Source organism: Silene latifolia, chromosome 1 (genome assembly GCF_048544455.1).
Source record: "Silene latifolia isolate original U9 population chromosome 1, ASM4854445v1, whole genome shotgun sequence".
Taxonomy (NCBI): Eukaryota; Viridiplantae; Streptophyta; class Magnoliopsida; order Caryophyllales; family Caryophyllaceae; genus Silene; species Silene latifolia.
In genome coordinates, this window is record NC_133526.1 from 35,009,784 (window position 1) to 35,031,618 (window position 21,835).

General features: G+C 37.9%; 3 protein-coding genes across 5 annotated transcripts; 1 reads left to right on the plus strand and 2 right to left on the minus strand.

Moving 5' to 3' along the window:
• The first annotated feature begins 2,203 nt into the window (after nt 1–2,203).
• On the plus strand, nt 2,204–7,050 carry LOC141603205 (uncharacterized). 2 transcript variants are annotated; one of them, XR_012525112.1, is made up of 3 exons: nt 2,204–2,859; nt 3,121–4,127; nt 5,589–7,050. XR_012525112.1 is itself a non-coding variant. In XM_074422885.1 (2 exons), exon 2 carries the CDS (start codon nt 4,356–4,358, stop codon nt 5,520–5,522), a length of 1,167 nt encoding a protein of 388 aa, XP_074278986.1. In that variant the 5' UTR covers nt 2,204–2,859; nt 3,121–4,355; the 3' UTR covers nt 5,523–5,579. The 2 variants fall into 2 exon arrangements, 1 of the variants encoding a protein (XP_074278986.1); XM_074422885.1 differs by lacking the exon at nt 5,589–7,050 and having other exon boundaries at nt 3,121–5,579.
• Nucleotides 7,051–7,151: 101 nt separating this feature from the next.
• LOC141603179 (putative galacturonosyltransferase-like 7) lies at nt 7,152–11,571 on the minus strand. Of its 2 annotated transcripts, none has more exons than XM_074422884.1 (2): nt 9,894–11,567; nt 7,152–7,609 (listed from the first exon to the last, which is right to left on the minus strand). In XM_074422884.1, the coding sequence occupies exons 1-2, from the start codon at nt 10,970–10,972 to the stop codon at nt 7,594–7,596; spliced, it is 1,095 nt and encodes a 364-aa protein (XP_074278985.1). In that variant the 5' UTR covers nt 10,973–11,567; the 3' UTR covers nt 7,152–7,593. The 2 variants fall into 2 exon arrangements, with proteins under 2 accessions (XP_074278985.1, XP_074278984.1); XM_074422883.1 differs by lacking the exon at nt 7,152–7,609 and adding an exon at nt 9,160–9,474 and having other exon boundaries at nt 9,894–11,571.
• Nucleotides 11,572–17,742: 6,171 nt separating this feature from the next.
• LOC141603226 (eukaryotic translation initiation factor 6-2) lies at nt 17,743–21,384 on the minus strand. The gene is made up of 8 exons (XM_074422887.1): nt 21,050–21,384; nt 20,922–20,962; nt 20,493–20,589; nt 20,312–20,397; nt 20,179–20,223; nt 19,154–19,284; nt 18,415–18,525; nt 17,743–18,176 (listed from the first exon to the last, which is right to left on the minus strand). Exons 2-8 carry the CDS (start codon nt 20,929–20,931, stop codon nt 17,919–17,921), a joined length of 738 nt encoding a protein of 245 aa, XP_074278988.1. The 5' UTR covers nt 20,932–20,962; nt 21,050–21,384; the 3' UTR covers nt 17,743–17,918.
• Between the last annotated feature and the right edge of the window lie 451 nt (nt 21,385–21,835).

Below are 21,835 nucleotides of genomic sequence, written 5' to 3' on the forward strand. Positions count from 1 at the left end.
AAGAGTACGGATGAGTGCTTTAATGGGTCAATAATACGGAGTATTACACTCGGTATTTTTAGAACTCCGCCAAGTAAGCGTGCTTGCTAACAAATTGTCCCCCATCTCTACCATTGTAAACTTTAAGCAACCAATAATTGTATATTGATGGTCAGTCTCTATCATATAAAATGACTGTCAATAATTTATCAAACTTCCATAATTAAGCTACCACCCGCGAAAACATTAAAATAAGTAACCCGTTTATTGCATTAGAATATAAAAACAATAGGAAAAAGGAAGGGAAAATAAATGATTGGTGCCAGAGAGGCTAAATAGCTTATCATATGAGCAAAGCCGAAAAGGAAGTTATGGTTTCATAAGCAACTTGGTTGGCTGGCCACGTGAGATGATGGGAGGAATTAGATTTGGGCATTTGGTCCCCTTCGGCAATCCCCATTGTAATCTCAAAAGATGCTAAAGTTTAATTCTATTCCTTAGATAGTGATACTTTTAGTAACAATGACGACTCAAAAAAAAGAAAAAAGAAAAAAAAAAGTAACAATGACGACTTTTAATGCCTTTACCCTAGCACAAATTCTCATTATAAACGGACAATATTCGTCTATAATTATAAACGGATAGTGTCTCTCTCACAAATGAAAGTGGGTAGTGCAAGTGGGTGGAAAATTGATACCCTCCACTTGCCCTCCCACTTTAGGGCGCGTTTGGTTCGCGCGTGGGTATGGGTTTGGAATCAGGAATCATACCCGGGTGGTATGGGTTTGGAACTTGATTCCTCATACCATGTGCTTGTTTCAATTTTGGGTGGAATGGAGTTGAACTTCATCAAGGTTTAAAAAATCTAAAATACAACATAAAAATAATTATTTTTGATATTGAAAAATCATGAAAATGAAGATTTGATCAAATAAATGTAAAAAAATTTCATTTAAAATGTTCCAAAGTTTTTTTCATGGTTTCTGGTTTTAGTTTTTGGGGGGTGTTTGGTTCACGCGTGGGTATGGGTTTGGAATCAGGAATCATACCTGGGTGGTATCGGGTTGGAACTTGATACCTCTTACCTTGTGTTTGGTTCAATTTTGGGGATATGGGGTTAGCAATCAATCAAAGCTAAAAAATCTTCAAAATACAATATTTTTAATAATAATAATAATTTTTATACTATTAAATCATGTAGAGAAAATTTAATCAAATAAATATATATAAAAAAATAACAATTGTGTTTTTATCACTTTTAAATATTTTTAATTTGATACCACGGGTATCAATCTCATACCCACCCCTCTCCCTGGGTATGAGAAACTCATACCTCATGGATTTGAGGTATGGGTATGAAACCTTCAATTTTGTCAAACAAACACATGGTATGGGTTTGGTTCATTCCAAACCCATACCTCATACCTATATTCGGTGAACCAAACACCCCCTAATTTTGTGAGAGGGTCACTATTTGTCTATAGCTAATAGTGACTGTCTATAATAAGACGGACTGTTACCTAGAGCTTTTTTACATGGTGTTGACTTGCTCTTAATATTCCTCCGTTTCGAGGTGGCAATTAGCTCATTTAGGTCGATTATGAATCAGATTAAAGCGGGATGAGTCATATCCGATTCGGGTTACGTCAAGTCAATAACGGATTTGGGTTGGTTACAAATCATGTCGGGTCTCTTTTCAGGTGGGGTGACAACTCGGATCACGTACAGTTTAGGTTAGTACCGAGTCAGGTTATCAACATATAATTTATCTTTAGGATTTCGTTTTGTATCGATAATATCATGTTAAACGATATCGATAAATTTATGTAAAACGATTTAAGTGTATTATTTGACTTTTAAGTGAAAACAATTAAGATAAATGTCAATTTAGTTTTATTTAATTTGAATCATTATTAAGCGAATTCGCAATCGGGTCATCAATCGGGTTAGATGAATATCGGCAGAGGTGAACAATAAGTAGCCCGGACCAACCCGGATAGGCCGATCCGATCTACGGGTCCCAAAAAATATGGTGACGGGTCTCCGTTCCACACTAAAAAAAAAAAAAACTAAATATACTTTGTAAAGTAGTATCTGTCCGGTCCAAATCCAGAAAAAATCGGACCTAAAGAGTTCCGGTCCGGTCCCCGGTATCGAAGAAGATGGTTATCCGGGCTGTTTCGGACCGGTGATCACCCATAATTACGGGGCACGTGTTGGTTCAGGTCGGGTTTGGGTTGGAACAGATAAGATTGCAATCTATTCGAGGTCAGCTTTTGCGAGATGTCCCATCCATGCTCCATCATCAACATGACTACAACCACTTTTGTCCTCCATGGGTGACAACCCCCATCATTTCCACTTGAGCAACACTTAGACTGTGGCCTAACTCCATGAGTCTCCACCACAACCCACGAGTCGACTATCTAAAACGAACACTACCACACTCAAACCCGCCACCGTGCACCACCATATTGTATTACTTCACATGAATGTTATTTCGACCACTAGGAGTCTCCCCTTTTCAACCGCTCACAACCCCACCTACCTAGATTTACACCACCCTTTCCTTCTACGACCAAAATCTGCTACATGGCATAGGGCTGTGGCTAGAGGTGGTTGGTAGTGGTTTTGAGGTTCCCAGTGAAGAAAAAAGGGTAGTCTTTCATGGTGGGGGAATGGGGGTGGGGATGAGGTTCGACGCTAGTAGTGAAATAGGGTGTTTGTCCGTTTCATGGTGGGTAGTGATGGGGTAATTGAGTATCCCCTGCTGACAGTTGAGGCAATCTTCTTCGAGGTACTGAAGGCAACTTAATGGGTTGACTCCTCCCAAATTTGGCTTTTTAATTCGCAAGAATTCAGAATCGAACAGTAGAAAAGGTAAGTGAAAAGAGTATTTTGGTAAACTATTTTTTTTTAAGTTGCGCACTTTTTTTAATAACCACGCCAAATTAGAATAATATGTTTTCGCTAAATGGGAGGGACCATTATTTATTCAAGTCTCATGAAACAAAAGAAGGAAAAAGACTATAATACACTCACATGGGCCATGAAGTGCGCCAATATGGGACAATTGTGCCATGTTTCATTCTAGTATAACATTGAGAAGTCGCTGCTTGAATTTTGGTAAATTGTAAACAGGATTACGAGGTTAAAGTCAATGGCGAAGATGAGAGAAATGATGGTGATGAAGTGGTTAGTCAAGGAGCTAGTGAGGAGGATCTTTGGAATGCCGGGTAACTATCATTCAGCTAGTTAGTACTTTTTTTTTTTTTTTTTTTTTTGACAACAAGCGATGAATAACTTACATTATAACAAACAATACAAGGTAAGCTATTCGACCAAGTAGCCCTAGGGTCCTCACTATCAAATCTAGTACTACCAAGCCAATCCTAAAGATTACATAAACATTAAGAAAGATAACAACCGCCATTAGGACATCAAGCGCATGATGGAAAATGCAAGCGACAGAGCCATGGGCCATAGAACGAGCTTCATAAACACGGAAGACCTCCAGATACCGTCGATACTTACAAGCCGCAGAGTGACGATAGCAAGGTGTACTTACGTTCTTGCGAAAAGAGCGTAGAAAGACAAATTGGTAAGCAAGACGACGAAGTCCGCCACCGACGGAGATAAAACTTCTACACCTTAGATATCGAGCCCTTTGAACGTAGGACCAATAGACCAAGAAATTCAACGTGCAATGACCAACACGAACACGAACCCAATGGGACAGGACACCCATGCTCACAAACGGGTGCAAAAAAGTCATAACCCTAGTAAGGAAGAGAGACACGACCCTACTAACCACCCTAAAGATTAAGGGACAGGACACCCATAACCCACAAGAGGTTTTTATTATTAGCAGAACCATAGAAAAGAACTAGTTAGTACTTAGTACTCTGGATTATTATTGGAAATATAGGAGAAAAATACTAAGAACAGTAGACGATGGTGCAGTGGTGGACGATACACTAGAACCTACCTCCGTTAAGGGATTAATAGCTACTCGCCCGCTCCTCGGAAAACAAATTACCTTCATTTGAGAATTATCGCAATCATCCTTTCATCTCTCTATTTTCTTGCCAGTGGTCCAATGGTGGGTAGAGAATTTGTGTGTTGATGGCAGCGGTAAAGATCCAAAGGTGAAAATTAGCACAATTAAATCAATCAAGCCCTGGGGTGCTGAAATCTTTGTTAAGCATATTACCTGGATTGTTGGCTCTGAGTCAAATTTGAATGTGTGGACTAATCCTTGGGTGAATGGTTTGACTCCTATCCCGAAACATTATGATCTTCTCCATGTTGATCCTTCCCTCCATAGTTTGAGAGTTAAGGATCTTATTTCTGCCAACAATTCCTGGAATGTTGACATGGTAATGAATTTCTTCGAGGATTCTTTTAGTGCTAAAATCTTGGCTATTCCGCTTAGTAACGAAGTCAAGGAGGATTCTGCTTGTTGGAGTGTGTCGAAGAATGGTGAATATTCTGTCAAGAAAGGATACTTTGATGCTTGGCGCGAACACTGGAATTTGACGGCTAGTGCTAAAGATCTGACTCGAATTTCATTGGGATGTAGGACTTTTATTAAAAAATGTTTGTGGCATCTTCCTGGTCCAAAAAAATGGAGTATTCTCCTTTGGAGAATTCTTACCCAGACCTTACCTGTTGGGCGTGAATTCGAAAAGAGAGGTATTGGTGACCGCTTGGTTTGTCGGCTTTGTGATAAGCAATATGTGGAATCCCTTGAACACCTCTTCCGTGATTGCGAGTACACGTCAAGGTTGTGGAGCGCGAATATCCTTGGTATTAATGCTAATAGTGGATCTAATATTAGTATTCAAGATTGGATCATCAATTGGATTAATCTATTAATGAAGGAGAATAGCATTGACGGGGTTATTTCATTTATGTGCACTTTGTGGATCAGTTGGATTACTCGTAACGGGCAAGTGTTTGGTCATGAGCCTTTGTCTCCTATTGGCTTGCTTCGTTTATATGAGCATGATTTGAGTTTGGCTATTGCTGCTGAAAAGGAGAGGACTGATAATAGGAATAAGCTGACTAGTACTCTTATTTCAGATGATGGTGACGCTAATTTACAGGCCCTTCAACATGGAAAGGCGTTTTCTCTTATTGGTCATGTTTTATGTGAGGTTCACTTCCTTATTTATACGGATGCTGCTTGGCGATCCGACCTTGCTGCTGGTTTGGGTTGGGCGGTTAAGAAGAGTAATGATATTGGAGCTGTTATTTACACTAATATGCGACCAAATCGCTATGCCCAAACTGCTGCCCAAGCTGAAGCCTTATCCATTCTGGAAGCTCTTCAATGGGCTAGGAGAAGTAACCTTCTGCATGTGTGTATCTACTCGGATTGTCTGCAAGTTGTCGCTCAAATCTTGGATTTCATACCGGTTAACATTGACACTAAAGTCATTGTTAGCGATATCTTAAGTGTAGGTTGTTATTTTCATTGTCTATCCTTTTGTTATGTTCCTAGAAATTGCAATAAAATGGCTCATAGACTAGCTACGTGAGCCATTAGAATGTAAACTATTTCTTTGTCCACCTGTCAAAAAAAAAAAAAAAAAAAAGATCCAAAGGTGAGGTGGTTCACAAGACTTTCCACCTTTGCCACCACTGGATCAATGGTAGACACGCACCTCTCAGTGAGGATCCTCTGTCCCACTTTTGTATCCCATTGTGTGTGTCACACCACTTACATTTCGACACATGTGGCAAAATAAAATATTACAATATAATTCCTCTCATCCAAACCAAAGGTAACAGTTACTTTATCACACTTGCCGAGCATATTTTGCAACGTGAATATCTTTAGATACACATTATTAAAAATTATAAAAATTTGATATTCTTATAGCATTCATGACGATAAATCAAACAAGAGATAACATGACTATATTTTGGCCCTATTTGGTAATCAGCAGATTGATATTAGCAGAAGCAGAGTGGTCAAGCAGATTATAAATAACAGGTTTGACTAGTATATTTCAATTAGCAGATTTAGTAGAAGTGTTTGGTAATTAGCAGATTTTGGTTAATAGATTGTTGTATCTATGTGTAGATTGTTGACGAATTAATATTTTACAATCTACTAATGTGAATATGCTGGGTAGAGCAGCATATTGGAAAACAGTAGATTGAGCTCCAATCTACTCTTTCAATATGTCATTTACCAAACACTCAAAATAGTAGATTGGTGAGTCAAACATGCTAAAAGCCTTGAATATGCTGAAAATTTCTCAATCCGCCGTTTACCAAACACCCCCTTTATCTTATAGATTAAACATAATATCAAAGATTTCCTAAGATCATGAATAGTGCCAAAAAGCAAGTGTTAACTTTGGTTTGAATGGGACGGAGTATATATTAATTTGTTGAGGTGGTAGAAGCTAAGTGGTGTGGGACACCAAATGGGACAGAGGATCCTCACTGCGCACCTCTTTCCTACTACACCGTCTTCTACCTAATCTGGACTCCTCCTTAACATTCCAAAATTTATCGATGTTCTGTCTTATTAAATACTCCCTCCGTAGCACACCAAAGGTAACGTAGAGAAAAATGAAGTATTTAAGAAAAAGTGGAAAAAGTAAGGGTAAAGAGGGAATAAATAGGTGGGGTATGTAATTGGGTGTTTAACTGTGGGTTGGTAGGTGGGTATGTAATGGCATTTTGTGTAAATATCAAATGGTTATAAGGATAATTTGGTAATGTTGTGGGCCAAATGTACGTTCGTTTATAGTAAGTGTTACCTTTGGTGTGGTACGGAGGGAGTATTACCTTTATGACAGTCCATCGCAATAATTTGTTTAACTTTGATTAAAAATATCTCCCACAAATACGAAAAAAGGTGAAAAATTAGTGGGACGGAGCCACAAAGGGAACATAAAAGAGATGGACCATCACCCTTCTCTCAGTATGACTATCAAATTATTATTGGTATTAAAAATCAAGCATAACGATTCATCTGAACCAAAATGTCAAGATTGAACATTACTGCAATCATATTTTGAGACAATATCAATCGCACTTACAGCGCAAAGTCCAAATTTTAATACAATCAAAAACAGTAGCGATCAACATACTTTCTAGTTTGCACCCATGAGAGAATATAGCTAATTCATGAAACGGATTAATCGAGAGTATAAGCTAATTATTAGTAATTCATGCATCTCTTAGTAACAATTTTAGTGCGGATAAATGAATAGTATACAAAACATCACTCAATTCATCACCTACCAAATCATTTATGTAATTACCCTCCACACCAAACTTATAATCAATACATTAAAACATCGACATAATCTCGCCCACCATTCTACCACAACGCGTATCATTTTAAAACTTCAAAATGTTTCGCATTTTTGCAAACACCACCTTTTAACCTTACATAATCCATACTGAACTTATAACCAACACATTGCAATTCAAACATATTCCAACATTTTGCATTCGACACTATCTCCTTCATCAATCATTATAAACCAGAATCAATACGACCAATAAACCGAAGAGATCTTAATTTAAAAGATTTAGTCTAAATCCTTGAACAAGAGGTCTGAATCCTCCCTCCCTTGTATATCTATACTACCTTGTATCTCCCCTACGAAAAAACAACACAAATTCTTGTTTAGGACGGGTATATCCGTTTTTAAACTTAAACGGAGCAAATACGATAGATGGGACAAAAACAGAATGTTAAGGACTAGCAAAATGTACGTCCCATCTATCAAAGTGGGGTGTTACTTGACCGGTTTAATCTTAGGACGGATATGTCGTCTTAAGAACGACAAACTAAAAAATAAAAAAAAAATCAATACAACTATAACAAAAATACCAGCACAAATTCTCATTATAGACGGACACTATCCGTCTATACGTATAGACGGATACCATTTTCCCTCACAAAATACCCATTTGCCATAAAGTGGGAAGCACATGGGGGTGCCCCACCTTGTCCCCCGTACCCATTTTATTAGAGGTCTTTATCCGTCTGTTCGTCCCACCCGTCTATACCAAGACCTATTGAAAAACCAGGTGGGAAAGTAGTGGACAGCTTGCATAACCTTGGGAGGACGCTCAGTCAATTAATTCATGCACATCCCCAAGGTATTGTCTAGAGAAAGAAAGGAAGAAGCTTTCAAAGCAAGGGACATAATACTATTTACAATTTGAGCAAACATGGCTGACACTCCAAGCACTAGCTAGATTAATACAGTACTTCACCTTCCTTCTCTCTTTCTGCAACTTGCACCAAATTTATTTAATTAATCATATTATTTATTAATCCGTACTGGTTATGCACCTACTCAATCTAATTCTGAATATTTCTTATTGCTTTAATGTCTGCAACTACTGCGCAGAAGAATACAGAATCTAGTCAATTCAACATTAGTACCAAAATTACCCCCATGTCCCTCAAGTTCTCCCGGAAATGATCGCTTACAAATCGCTCCAAAATATGCGATCTTATACAGTTTCCCGTAGATGTCTCAAAACTATGCCGTCTCAAAACTATGCAGCCTTATACGAGTGTATATATATATTTGTGATATACAATTGATCTCCCTTGTGACGGGTTACCATTTGTGACGGATATTTTGTGAGATAAAATGGTAACAAAATGGGTTAGTGGAGAAAGGGGACCACATGAATAGTGTTGCAGAGAGAGAAAAAGTGGGTACATTGTGAAGTAAAATGGTATCCGTCTTCAGCTTGTGACGGATATGTCATGTCTTCAATGAGAATTTGTGATATATATATAATATACGGAGTACGAACCCATATGTGTTAAGTGTTGACAACAATAAATGTTTCGTCTTGACTGGATTGAAAATGGAACCAATTGAACAAGGCTACAACAGTTCCTAAGGGCAAATTTTCACATGTAAACAGTTTACATTCATGGGTCTACTATTACTTCTCCAACAGTTCAACTAAGCTGTCTTTGAGACACATACTCCATAATTTCAACACAAATGACAGCATCATTATAGGATGGCAAATTGGCAATAGAAAACAAGTGCATCGTCTTAATGGTTACGCTAACCTTCTTAAACGTTAGCATCAATAATAATACAAGTATTATTGTCAAAAAAAAAAAAAAAATACAAGTATCACTTTCAATTTGATTGACCAACTAAATGATTGTAAAATTTTGACAAGCTACTCTTGCTCGTGATTCGTTACCGACCACCTAAAACTTGCTACATATTCATTATAGAAGTAAGTATTATTAAATGAACCATGGAACATGAGTATGAAGTGTGAAACCCTGAGTCGGGTCATTTGGGTTTCAGCTTAAGACAATCTCAAACCCAATTCCTATTCTCATCTAAGACGGTCTCACATGATTAAGTGGCAAGTTTAATTTTTGTGATTAAAAATAGTTGGACGGACCCACAGTGGGAGTAAGAGTAGACGTTTGAAGAAGCTGGAACCATAATAGCTGGAGATTCGAAAGAAAACCTTGGATACATCGCAAACAACAAAAGTGACAGGAAAAAAGAAATCCTTTAGTGGAGTATAGGAACCAAAGCAAAGCAAAGCAAGGACAAAAGAATTAATATTATCATTTTCCATCTTTTTATTTCTTCATTCATTCTCAACTCAACTCAACTCAAGCAGCTAACAACAATAACAACACCGCTAAATATCAACTGATTTAACTTGCGACAAATGTTCATATCAATCCATCCAATTAACGACCCAAAAAAAAAAGGAAATTAAAAAAGAGAACATGGACAAATCTCTCACTAAGAACAACTCTACTGTAAGTAAATAACAAGATTATCATGAAATTGCACTGGACATTGATGAAAAAAAAAATGAAAAATTAAAAGAACTCCTTGAAGGAAATTAAAAATTAAAAATTAAAAGGGGATTACCGGCGCGTGGAGTGAACGTACAAGTCGTAAGGCACCCAAAGCGAGTCCAATGGGCACGGCCTCATCGCGTCGAGACGAGCCCATGGCTTACCTGACCCACTCCAATGTAGCAACGAAACCGGTCCCGGGTGTAAATCCCTGCAACTTCCATGCACATTATCTCCACCTAACCCATGCTGATTCCACCTATGCTCAATGGGCGCCACGTGTCCTGCAAACACCAATAGGAACGGCGGCAATGACCCCAGCTCGTATATCCTTTCTAGCCTCTGGATATCCATCCACCTCTCGATCTTTCGAGTGTACCCGTTCGCCCGCCACTTGACCAGATCCATCACCATTACACCAGTGTTAAAGTAACACGGTGCCCGACCCGCGAATGTGCCCGAGAACCTCGGGTCGGACCAGAAGTTAGGTGTGAAGTATTTGGTGAAGTTAGCGTGGCAGTATTCCGGTGCGCCGATAGTGTGGGACCCAAGGGATGTGTTCCAGAGCTTGGCGATGTCGTCGACGAGTACGAGGTCGGAGTCTAGGTAAATGACACGTCGGACGCAGGGTTCGAGGATGTCGGCGAGGTAATTCCGTGCGTAGTTTAAGGGCTGTTCGAGTGCTTGTCGGATGGATGTTGAGATAAGCGGGCGGACGATATTCGGGTTGAAATAATACGATTTGAATCGAAGTTTCGGGTAAACGGAAAGCACGATGGATTCAAGGTGTGCGGTGGGGTCCACGTGGTGTGACGCCAGGAAGTGGAAGAAGATATTTTCCGGGCAGCGTGCGTGACGTAGGATGGAGTTGACGGCAGCGATGGAGCCACGTAGATAGTCAACGTCTAAAGTGATTGCCACGTGGACAAGGGAGGGGTCACAGGTGGAGGAGGTGGCGGAGCGGCAATCAGCTGCGTTGCGGAAGACCGGAGCGGTACGGAAGGAGAGTTTGAGTGGTTTAGATTGGGATTGGGATTGAGACGACGATGATCTGATTGCTTCCGCAGGTGGGAATGATTGTAGGGATGGTGATAGGATAATCATTAGCATCGCTGCAGAAAAAATGCCGGAAAATCGGACAAACCACGGCATTTTCTGGAAAAAAAAGATGAATATGTCGAAATTAGGGGATTAGGGTTTGCCAGAATTATGGAATTGGGGGGAAATTAGAAGCTGATACTCAAAATCTGATGAATATTTGCAGAAATTGGGTTGGAAATCTCCCTCATTCCTGTTGGGTTTAGGTGGTAATGTGTGTTGGCCTGGCCACTCAGAATGCCGTAAGAATTGGAGAAAGATAATCCATTGTTTCGCAACGCCGGCGACCAGCAACACCAACACCACCACCACCACCTTGATTTACAGTATGATCTCGCTTTGTTTTCTGTATTTTTATGTTTTTGATTAAAATAATGATGAAAATGGGTTAATTTGGTAGAAGAGGAGGGGGATAAAGGAGGAAGAAGGTAAGGGAGGAGGTAAAAATGTAAAACAAGTTGACCTTCAAATTGTCTCTCTCTCCTGCTGCGGTGGTTTATGGGTGGAAGAGAGAGGTGAAGGTGAAGAAGCAGGAAATGTACACAGAGAGAGAGAGAGAGAGAGAGAGGAGTGGAATTAACCAGGTAGGCAAATGAGGGTCTGGTTTATTGTCTTCACCATTGTAATGTACAACACGCTTGGTATCCTCGACTAACGAACCGGTCATTTGGTTAGGTACGCACCACTCCTTTTCACTACACTCCTTTCGAATATGTTCCTCATCTTGGATAAAAATTAATGTACCTTTTTCCTGAACTTATTATCTCAAATTTTATTTGTTTTTGAGTATATATCTATTTTTTCTAAGCTTATTAAAATTTATAATTTAGATTTTAATTTTCTTTCTGTCAAAACTCAAATTTAAGTAAGTTTGTATGTAATGTTTTTGAGTTTCATTGTAATTTTTTTGAGCTTAATGTTTTAGTGAATGAACTCAAAAATTTTATAATAAGACTCATAATTTTTAAAACAAAGTTCAAAAACTTTATTATAATACTCAGAAAGTATGAAACTAGTGGTAGTACTTCATATGTATAATCCACTTATTGGTCATTTTCTTTGTTTTTCTTTAAAGTTTGTATAAAACTGTCTTTAAGTTAAAACGATGTTTATAACATTTTAAATAAATTTTAACTCCTAAGATCCTCTCAAGCAAGATTTACTCTATTTTGTTTAAATATATCCTTTATTTCTTTGAGTTATATGTATTCTATTTTAAATCATTTTCTACATTTTGAACAAGATTTGGACTTTAAAATAACAAAAATGTCATTTTCAAAAAAAAAAAAAAAAATAACAAGAATGTCCTTGCATTTAATTCACCCAAAATATCTCATATCTACCAAACAGGTTTACACGGCTAAAACCGGAAGAACTCTCACCCCCACCTTCATCACCAACCCAGTCACCAGCTCATCCCTCACTGCTTTCACCACTTCAACCCAAGCGCCACTTTCATAGTCAACCATTTTTATCTCTCTCCGATAAACATCATGCGCCTCCTGCAATCTATTGTGTGACGGGCATGGTTGAGTCTGTGTCGTGATGTCCCACCACCTTAACTTATATTTATAATGCAAGTGGAGCTTGGATTTCAATGCCAAAACCAGGAAAAAAGGCATTGAATAGGTGTGAATCGACCTAGCAAAATTGACCAGATCGGAGTAACCCAATAAGAGAACTGAGGGCCGGAATTGACCCACCCTATATGACCTGGTCCGAATGTTTATAGTTGAAAACTGGTCATTATCCCTAAATATTAACTTGATCAAAAATAGACCCGAAAATGACTCACCCTATATTATTTTCATTATCGAAGTATTGAATTGCTTTGGCATCATGAAACTTAAGCCTATTCACACATATCAAAGCACGTTATAATCCTATCATCATTAGATGATTTGTGGGAGGTATAGATGGGTACTATATACTCATTGTAAGTTGTAATACAACGGTCCAAACCTTGGATTGGAAATTAATCACCAACGGTAACTTGTCAGACTGTGTACTTAGCCCACAAATCAACACGAATATTTTCCAGCGCATTTTTGGAAACCTTCAATAAAGTCGCTCATCCCAAAACTACTCCTCAATAAGCACTCTTAAGCCTTAACTATGTAGTTCCAAACATAGATTTCCAAAAAGGATAGTGCACTTTATTGATATGAGTAGTACTTTCAATTCTTTTAAGTACTAATCATGAGTTTATCAGCGGAGCTCTTCAATAGAGTGACTCACCTGAAAAACCTCTTTAGTTAACCTGAGTATTAAACTCATTCCAAAGTTTGAAAATCTAGAGAAGTTAACCACCAACGGTCCACGAGTTTTTGTGATATGAAAATTGCGCGGAAGCGGTTTAAGAGAATAACGAACAATGATGAAAAAGGGATATTTGACCGATCTAGACCTATAGATCGTTCAATGGTGATCAATTTCGCAAGACCTATTGCTAGTCGATCGAGTTAATGTTTGAAAACGCGTCAAACAAGAACTAGGGTTGAAACGAAACGCGTCAATCCGAATAACACAATTGCAACAGCACTGTTTATTTTCTTATTCAATATTCAATGTTTAAAACGCAGCACACCCTATGCCTTATATAGGCTTACGATCATCTAACCCTAGTATCTTTAAGAGATATTATTCTTGTACAATAAGAAAACTAACTTTAGGAAAGAAATAACAAAAAAGCAAAAATAAGTAAACTTCCTAAAAACTGAGATAAAGAGATAACTAAACTAGGAAATAAACTAATGAATTTTTAAACACTTGGGCTCAACATTTATGGATCATCCCCTCCCTCTTCGAAAGGAATTGACCTCAATTCATGTAGCCTCAATATGCCGGGATCAAAGATGAATATTACAAACCCGAACAAACTCGAACACATAATCGAACCATCTTGAATGCCATCCAGCAGCTCGTTTACCTTTTTTAAGTTCCAGACCCGCTCGTGCCAACCACCCCACCACCCTCCGTGCACAAGTCTTAAAATTCTACCCCGAACCACTTCAATTTTACATTCAAATTTATCCCCTTCAAGAGTTCTTCCAAGCTTGTCTTCTTGATGATTTACCAACACAAGAATTAACAGATTTTGTAACTTGAAGATCGATAACTTCCTGTGGCTCCTCCTGATCATAATCGTCAAAAATAGGAGGTAATGTCGAATCAAATTTAACATTTTCCTCGTAGATGTTTTGACTTGAGAACACTCCCGACATGTCTTCTTCTTTTTGCCCCTTTTTCCATTTTTTTTTTTTTTTGAGGATGAACAGTACCACGTCGTGAAAAGTAACCTCTTTTTTTGTAACCGTCATGCCTTGAATAACAAGTTACTAGAAACTTGCTCCTAAAATGCAAAACCGATTAACCCTCAAACTACCTGCTTGAGTTTAACCCTTGAACTCCAATCTCAATCAGAAATTCAACTAACAACTTGGTTTTGACATGCCTAGGACCGTCTAGATTTGAGGAAATCAAGAGCCGAATCTCTGATACCACTTAGGATACGAAATTTGCGCGGAAGCGGTTTAAGAGAATAACGAACAATGATGAAAAAGGGATATTTGACCGATCTAGACCTATAGATCGTTCAATGGTGATCAATTTCGCAAGACCTATTGCTAGTCGATCGAGTTAATGTTTGAAAACGCGTCAAACAAGAACTAGGGTTGAAACGAAACGCGTCAATCCAAATAGCACAATTGCAACAACAATTCTGTTTCTTTTCTTATTCAATATTCGATGTTTAAAACTGTAACACCCCGTATTTTATTAAGTTGAATAAAGTTCTTTTAATTGCTATTTTGAATTTAATTACATCATTTAACGATTTATATATATATGCTTAGATAATTAATTAATTTAATCATAATTCGATACGTTAATTTTAATAATCATTAATAAGTTTATTGAAAGTTAGTTGGAAGGTGACCTTCCCACATCGGTAGAAGAGGGGAACGAAGCATGGTTTATAATCATGTGGCTACCTCTTCCTAGTGTGACGCGTTTTAAAGCCGTGAGGGGGTTGTGTCTCCCAAAGCGGACAATATCACGCTAGCAGGTTACCTTGGGCTGTTACAGATGGTATCATTGTAACACCCCGTATTTTATTAAGTTGAATAAAGTTCTTTTAATTGCTATTTTGAATTTAATTACATCATTTAACGATTTATATATATATGCTTAGATAATTAATTAATTTAATCATAATTCGATACGTTAATTTTGGAAGGTGACCTTCCCACATCGGTAGAAGAGGGGAACGAAGCATGGTTTATAATCATGTGGCTACCTCTTCCTAGTGTGACGCGTTTTAAAGCCGTGAGGGGGTTGTGTCTCCCAAAGCGGACAATATCACGCTAGCAGGTTACCTTGGAATGTTACAGATGGTATCAGAGCCGGGGCTGTGCTTGGTGGGCGCGAGGACGCCCTTCTCCTCTCGGGGAGGAGGGAAGGTGACCTTCCCACATCGGTAGAAGAGGGGAACGAAGCATGGTTTATAATCATGTGGCTACCTCTTCCTAGTGTGACGCGTTTTAAAGCCGTGAGGGGGTTGTGTCTCCCAAAGCGGACAATATCACGCTAGCAGGTTACCTTGGGCTGTTACAAAAACACAGCACACCCTATGCCTTATATATGCTTACAATCATCTAACCCTTGTATCTTTAGGAGATATTATTCTTGTACAACAAGAAAACTAACTTTAGGAAAGAAATAACAAAAAGCAGAAATAAGTAAACTTCCTAAAAACTGAGATAAGGAGATAACTAAACTAAGAAATACACTAATGAATTTTTAAACACTTGGGCTCACCATTTTTGGATCACTTTGTAAAGTAATCATCATAAAAAGTGTTATCAAATGTATTATGACCAGACTAAGAGGTGCTATGGGCAATTTGATTGGTAATTAGCAAAATGCTTTTGTTCCAGGGAGAAGTATGGTTGATATTGTGCTCATGGTGCATGAATAATTCAATAATATTACAAATCATTATAAGGGACATCCTTGCATATTTGGGTTCAAAGCTAAGATGAGTATAGCGTATGATAGAGTTCGTTAAAATTTTCTTATGGGTGCTCTATTGCGAATGAGTTTTCCAAATCTTGCGTAATTACAAATTGCTTGTCAATGGTTTCAGACGTAGTGTTAAAGAATGAAGAGTACAAATTCTCTCTTAATTTGGGAGGAGTGTAAGCATATAGATATGTGTTTTAGTTCGTATAATCATATATTCTCGAAATTACGAGTCTCACAAAAATCTAAATACATTTGAAGTGTATTTATGGGTTAGGACTTAAGTGTGTCCAAATGGAGAGGTGGACATCATCTTTCTTTCTAGTACACTAGTTTTCATTGTTTATCTACTAGTTTTATTTTCCGTACCCTTGACATAAAACCTCATATTTTAGCCAAAATTAGTTTTATTTTTTGTACCTTTAATAAGAAGCCTCAGCTCTTGGCCAAAAAGAGTGAGATCATGTGTGCGTATAATGTAGTACTCTTATTTAACGGTGGGTGGGTGGATGGTCGGACGCGTAACTCATCCAATCTATCTATCGTCTCTTCAATCCACTAAAACTTAGTACGAGGCCTAACAATTTTATACCTCATTATTATTGTTGAGTAAGCTCATAAAGACACATGAATCTTAATATTTTATAGAGTTTAGAGCAAAAAAAGCTTTACTTTTTACTCCCTTTGTCCCGAATAATTGTTACTCCCTCCTATTCTAAATAACTCTTCCTATTTCCTTTTTCGTCTATTCACAATACTCTCCCTATTTCCTTATTTGGTAAACTTTTATACTTATTTTAATCACCCCACCCCACAACAATACCCCACAATACTCATACTTTATCTTATTTTAATCACTTTACCCCACACCTATCCTTATTTTAATCACCTTACCCCACAACAATACTTATTTTAATCTCACAATACCTTCCCTCTCTCCAATCTCCTACGACACTCTTATACTTTATCATATAATACTCCCCTCCCTTAATTCTCGTGCATAATGAAAGGGGGGGGGTTATGTAGAATAGGAGGGAGTATATATTTTCATTTTTGGCAACCTTTTGTGGATCACATTTTATTGCATATGGGGCTATGTGATTTGTGTGGTCCAAATTCATTTATACTTATTTCCTTAATTTTTGTGTCAAAAGTAATAGATAACAATTGACAGAGACAGAGGGAGTAGTTTTGATTACTGGAGAGTTGGGTAGAACAAAAGTGGAAACGGAGACGGAAGGAAAAAAGGCACGTGACACGACATCCCCATAAAATGTAGGACTCGGGAACACGTTTTTAAAATTTTACAAAATAAGTACGAAGTATATTATGGCTATAAAAGTCTTTAAATTACTACGTGTGATATTTATATTATGCTGAATTGAAGTGTCAATGAGTATCAGGTATCCAAACTTTAAAAATATTAATAAAAAATTATACACAATTGGCTTAGTGTCAAATATGTATATCCGAGTGTGGGTGTCTGAAATTGTGTCGGACACCGACACGCTCGGTGGTAAAATTGTCCATGCCTCCTAATCGGCTAGAAGCTTAACTTGCGTTGTAGCGGTAATAAAAACAAACACAAATCCGAGTTCCAAACTAGACATCAATGCTACCCATGAGCACTTAGATCAACTGGCAAGGGATTGTTCTAGCTTAACCAGAGGTCTCGTGTTCGAGCCCTGTGAATACAGCGGTGTTAAAACTCATGAGGAAGAGCTTTGCCTACCTAGTGGTCCTACCCGGCTCGAATTCGGACTACACCGGATGGTTTACACCAAAACAAAAAACTAGACATCAATGCTAAGCACATGTTAAGAGCCGTTTCCTCACAAGTCATAAGTCAGAATTCATCATCTACCCATTGTTAATAAAATCTTGTTACCAAATCAGTAAATAAACAACATAAACTATCCAACAGATCAACAACAACTTCTTCACATCAATCAAGTTCAAGGGGCAGGTCCAGTAAAGGTCAGACATAGGTATCGATTAACGACTTCCTCATCTCATCAACAATGGCACTGGGCTGGGCTTCTCTCAGTTTGAACACACTCTCGATGACTGACAGCTCGGTCGCGGTAGTATCAGACCCACAAAAAGCGGTCCAGTCATTCACTGTCAGCCCAGCAGCAATTACCTCACTTCCTCGATTTACTGTCCCAGCCACAAGCGGTACCTGGAGAAGGGTTGAAAGCTCGTCCAAGTCCTCTATTGATGTGTGAGGATGTACCTGGCAGCAAATAATGTTATTTTATTAGCGATCAGAAAGGATCACCATCTAATGATGAAAATTCATTATGCTTTTGCAGCCATTAATCTCTTGAACAACGGTCTCATATAAATTTAACGCTAGATATTTCATTAACTATAAATCATGAGGGGCCATTCTCATATAAGAATCTGTGTTATTGCTGAAGCAGAAATTCATACGAAAGAATCTGTGTTATTGCTGAAGTAGAAATTCATACCAAACCGCCTTTGTTGGAAAGAGAACAGTAGCTCCCCACCAAGATATTACCAGCAATGGTCTGCCGGAAAACCTCGACACCCAGCACATCGGCTATAATTTCCTCAGTTTCCTGATGATAACAGCTAATCAGCCTACGTAAGAAAATACATGTCCCTCATATGATATGGAATTATAATGAGCTATCCAAACAGGATGGACACAGAAATGGAGCATGCTACATAAAAGTAGGGACAGTCGATGACAGCTAACAAAAATTAAAGACCTACAAAGCAGCATAAACGAACGGCTTCAAAAGCAGGATAGGTGAGTTTTCAGACCCTTCAGAGTTATAATGGGGGTAAAAAAAAGACTTTGGTTAACAATTTTAGTTAGTCATATTAAATCACCTAGACCATCAATCATCATGAACACAAGGCCCAGGTCATTACTGAGCAGCAACCTATCCAGAAATTGTTACACAAAAGACCACATTGTACAAAACATAGCTAAGTCATTAACGGAATGCCGTATTCGAAGATAAGAGGAATAATTGTGAATCAAAACATCTGGATTTCCACACAGGTCCCGTTTAGTGTTGTCTAAAGGAAGTTCGTGATGAAATTCTAAAGCGTAAAGCATATTTGAAAAGGACAACATGAGAGTAACTACATAAGAAATAGCAGTAATTCGCATACTAAAAAAAACAAGCTGAATATGACCATAGAAAGAGGAATTTGATCTCTGTGGAAACCATGTACCTTATCAAGATCTGTGTGTGTTAGAGCAACATAGTCATTGCATGCTATGCAATTTCCTAGTGCAGAAAGCCTTTCTTCGATACGCTGCACAACCACTTCATCAGGCAGACTATTCCTCAAGTGCTGGAGTTCTAGAATGAATCAAAAAACATCAGGACAATTAAGTCAGGCAACACCATAAGAAAAAAATAAATAAAAAAAAAAGCAAAGAACAAGTAGCAAATTAGCAACTTTTGAGCCTACACACAGGTTTTGATTCCTGAGATAGCAAATTAGCAATCATACGGTCAAACATCATTCTTGTATTACCTGCTAGCACGAGTTTTGAGTTCATTGTGCCGGAGTTAACAAAAAAATATAGCGAATTATAGCCCCAGTATCCCAACCTGTTCTGAGGAGCATTCATCTTTTCTCAACAGACTGACTAGTGATTCGTTTCCAACGTATGAAGGGTGTTCATCTTTCAGAATGTTACTCAACAGTTAACTCCACCCAAACTTTTAAGCAGTATGGAAAGTGTTCATCTTTAATAGTAAAAATCTCACCACCTAACCATGATGAGGAAAAAACAAAAAAAAAGCAAATATACCTCTTATAGATGATGATGCACATGGACATCATGTAAAGGAAAATGAAAACTCAATAATAGTTTTCGGAAACAAAGCAAAAAAAAGTTACTTCGTACTTATTTATACGAGCAACTACGCTAGCCAAAGTTATCTACCTAATCTTTTGATATTATAAAGCTGTAGGTTTCTTGCACAAGGACACCTTACATTGAAGGCCAAATATTCCCAATATCACAAAGAAGAAGCGAGTTACGCACGAGATATATCTAATCACTCGGTACCATTACTCAAAACTTCAAAGAAGCAGTCAACTCCCCCTCCCTTTCCGAATTAAAAGACAGCAAGCTTGATAGTAAACAATTAACACAGTCCTCAACAAATTAACAGCTTTTTCTTATCGACTAGAAACAAAATCACAGCACAAATATACACACAATGATCAACAGTAAAACTTACCCTGATCAGTTGTAGTGTGAGGCACAAGAAGACCGTTTTTATTACCTGTCATTCATCAGTGGAAACAATCATATTCAGCAAAATACGACAATTTATCCACAATTTTAATACAACAATCTTCCAAATTACACACCAGCACACATGCGGCCAATAATTCTTGTCCCCGCTATTGAGGTTTTGACAACAGGGATATGATCAGCCAACTCAGACTCGAATGTGCTTCAAAAAAATGAAGGTGTCAGCATTATAATCAAACACAAGAAGAATAAGAGCCAGGCTGAATCCACAGAATCTAAGAAACCCAAAGAACCAACCTGTAAAAGTTCTCAGAACCGCCAATTGCGACCAAACAATAAGCATTAGTCAATTTGGAAAAGACACCCACTTCACAATTGTTCTCAAACTGAAGCCCTGCATAGAATTCACCACTTGAGCATAGAACCAAGCGAACAAATAACCGCGACACGCGAAACAACAAACATCTCAATAAAATTTTCACTAGTACAGATTCTAGGAAGGGCCAAAAGTTTGGCTCAAGGGCTAAGTTTAAGCAAAGAGTCACTAGAACCAATAATAATCGCAAATTCTTGTTTAAGACGAGCATATATGTAAACTTAATACGGGTCAAATAGAATTCAGGACATGGATTAATAAATAAAGGGCCCTCCAAATAACTAATTACTTACATTTTTCCAAGAAACAAAAAACGAAAAAAAAAAAAAGAGGAAATTAGAGTTGCTTACTTGTAGCCATGATCAACAAGAAAGCAGAAAATATTGAAAAGCTGGAAGAAAACAAATTAAATTATCAAATATTAACAATGGCGAGAAACTACAGCGTCAATTAAAGAAGGAGAAGGTATCTCTAATACCTGTGATGAGACGGGAAGCGAGAGAAGAGAGGAAGCGTCGGGGTGAAGGTGGGACGTGGGACCGTAATGAAGAAAACAGGGAGAAATTAATAACTATTATGACTGCGACTTGAGAATTACACCCCCTATGGGCTATGGCCCTATTTAGGTCAATACGTCTCTGAACGAGATACAAGCACCGGAAGATACTGCTCATGTCAAAAGGTGGACCTGGTGTTTGGGTTTATTGGCCCGGATCTTCGCCGGGTTTACTATACAATTCCGTTTTGAGTGGGTTCAATTTTTTGTTTTGTTTTTGGACCAGTTTCGGATATGTTGTTCTCGGGTCACTTCGGTACTGTGGATTGGATCATCTCAGGTATCCTTTACTCTTAAAACTAGTATAGATCACGCGCGAATGCGTGGTTATTTAGATAGGAATCAATATCTATCTATCTATCTATCTATATTATTAAAGGAAACTTTTTTCGAGCGATTACAAAGAGTCCCGACTTTTTAAAACGACTTTATGATTATTAAATTATAAGATTGCAGTCTTTGAACGGGATACAACTCAAGACTAGAGTTTGGTTCATAATAAAATAAGTTCTATTAATTTATTCACAACAATTAGATAAAGATTGGAGTATTTGACTAAGACACAATATCTATTTGTATATTTATAAACGCTTCTTATAAATATTATCTGTAAATTTACATTCTCATGAAATAACACCGTTTGTCTTCTTTATATATTGAGGACTGATCTAACGTTTTATATCATACTACGTACAATATGTTTGGCAA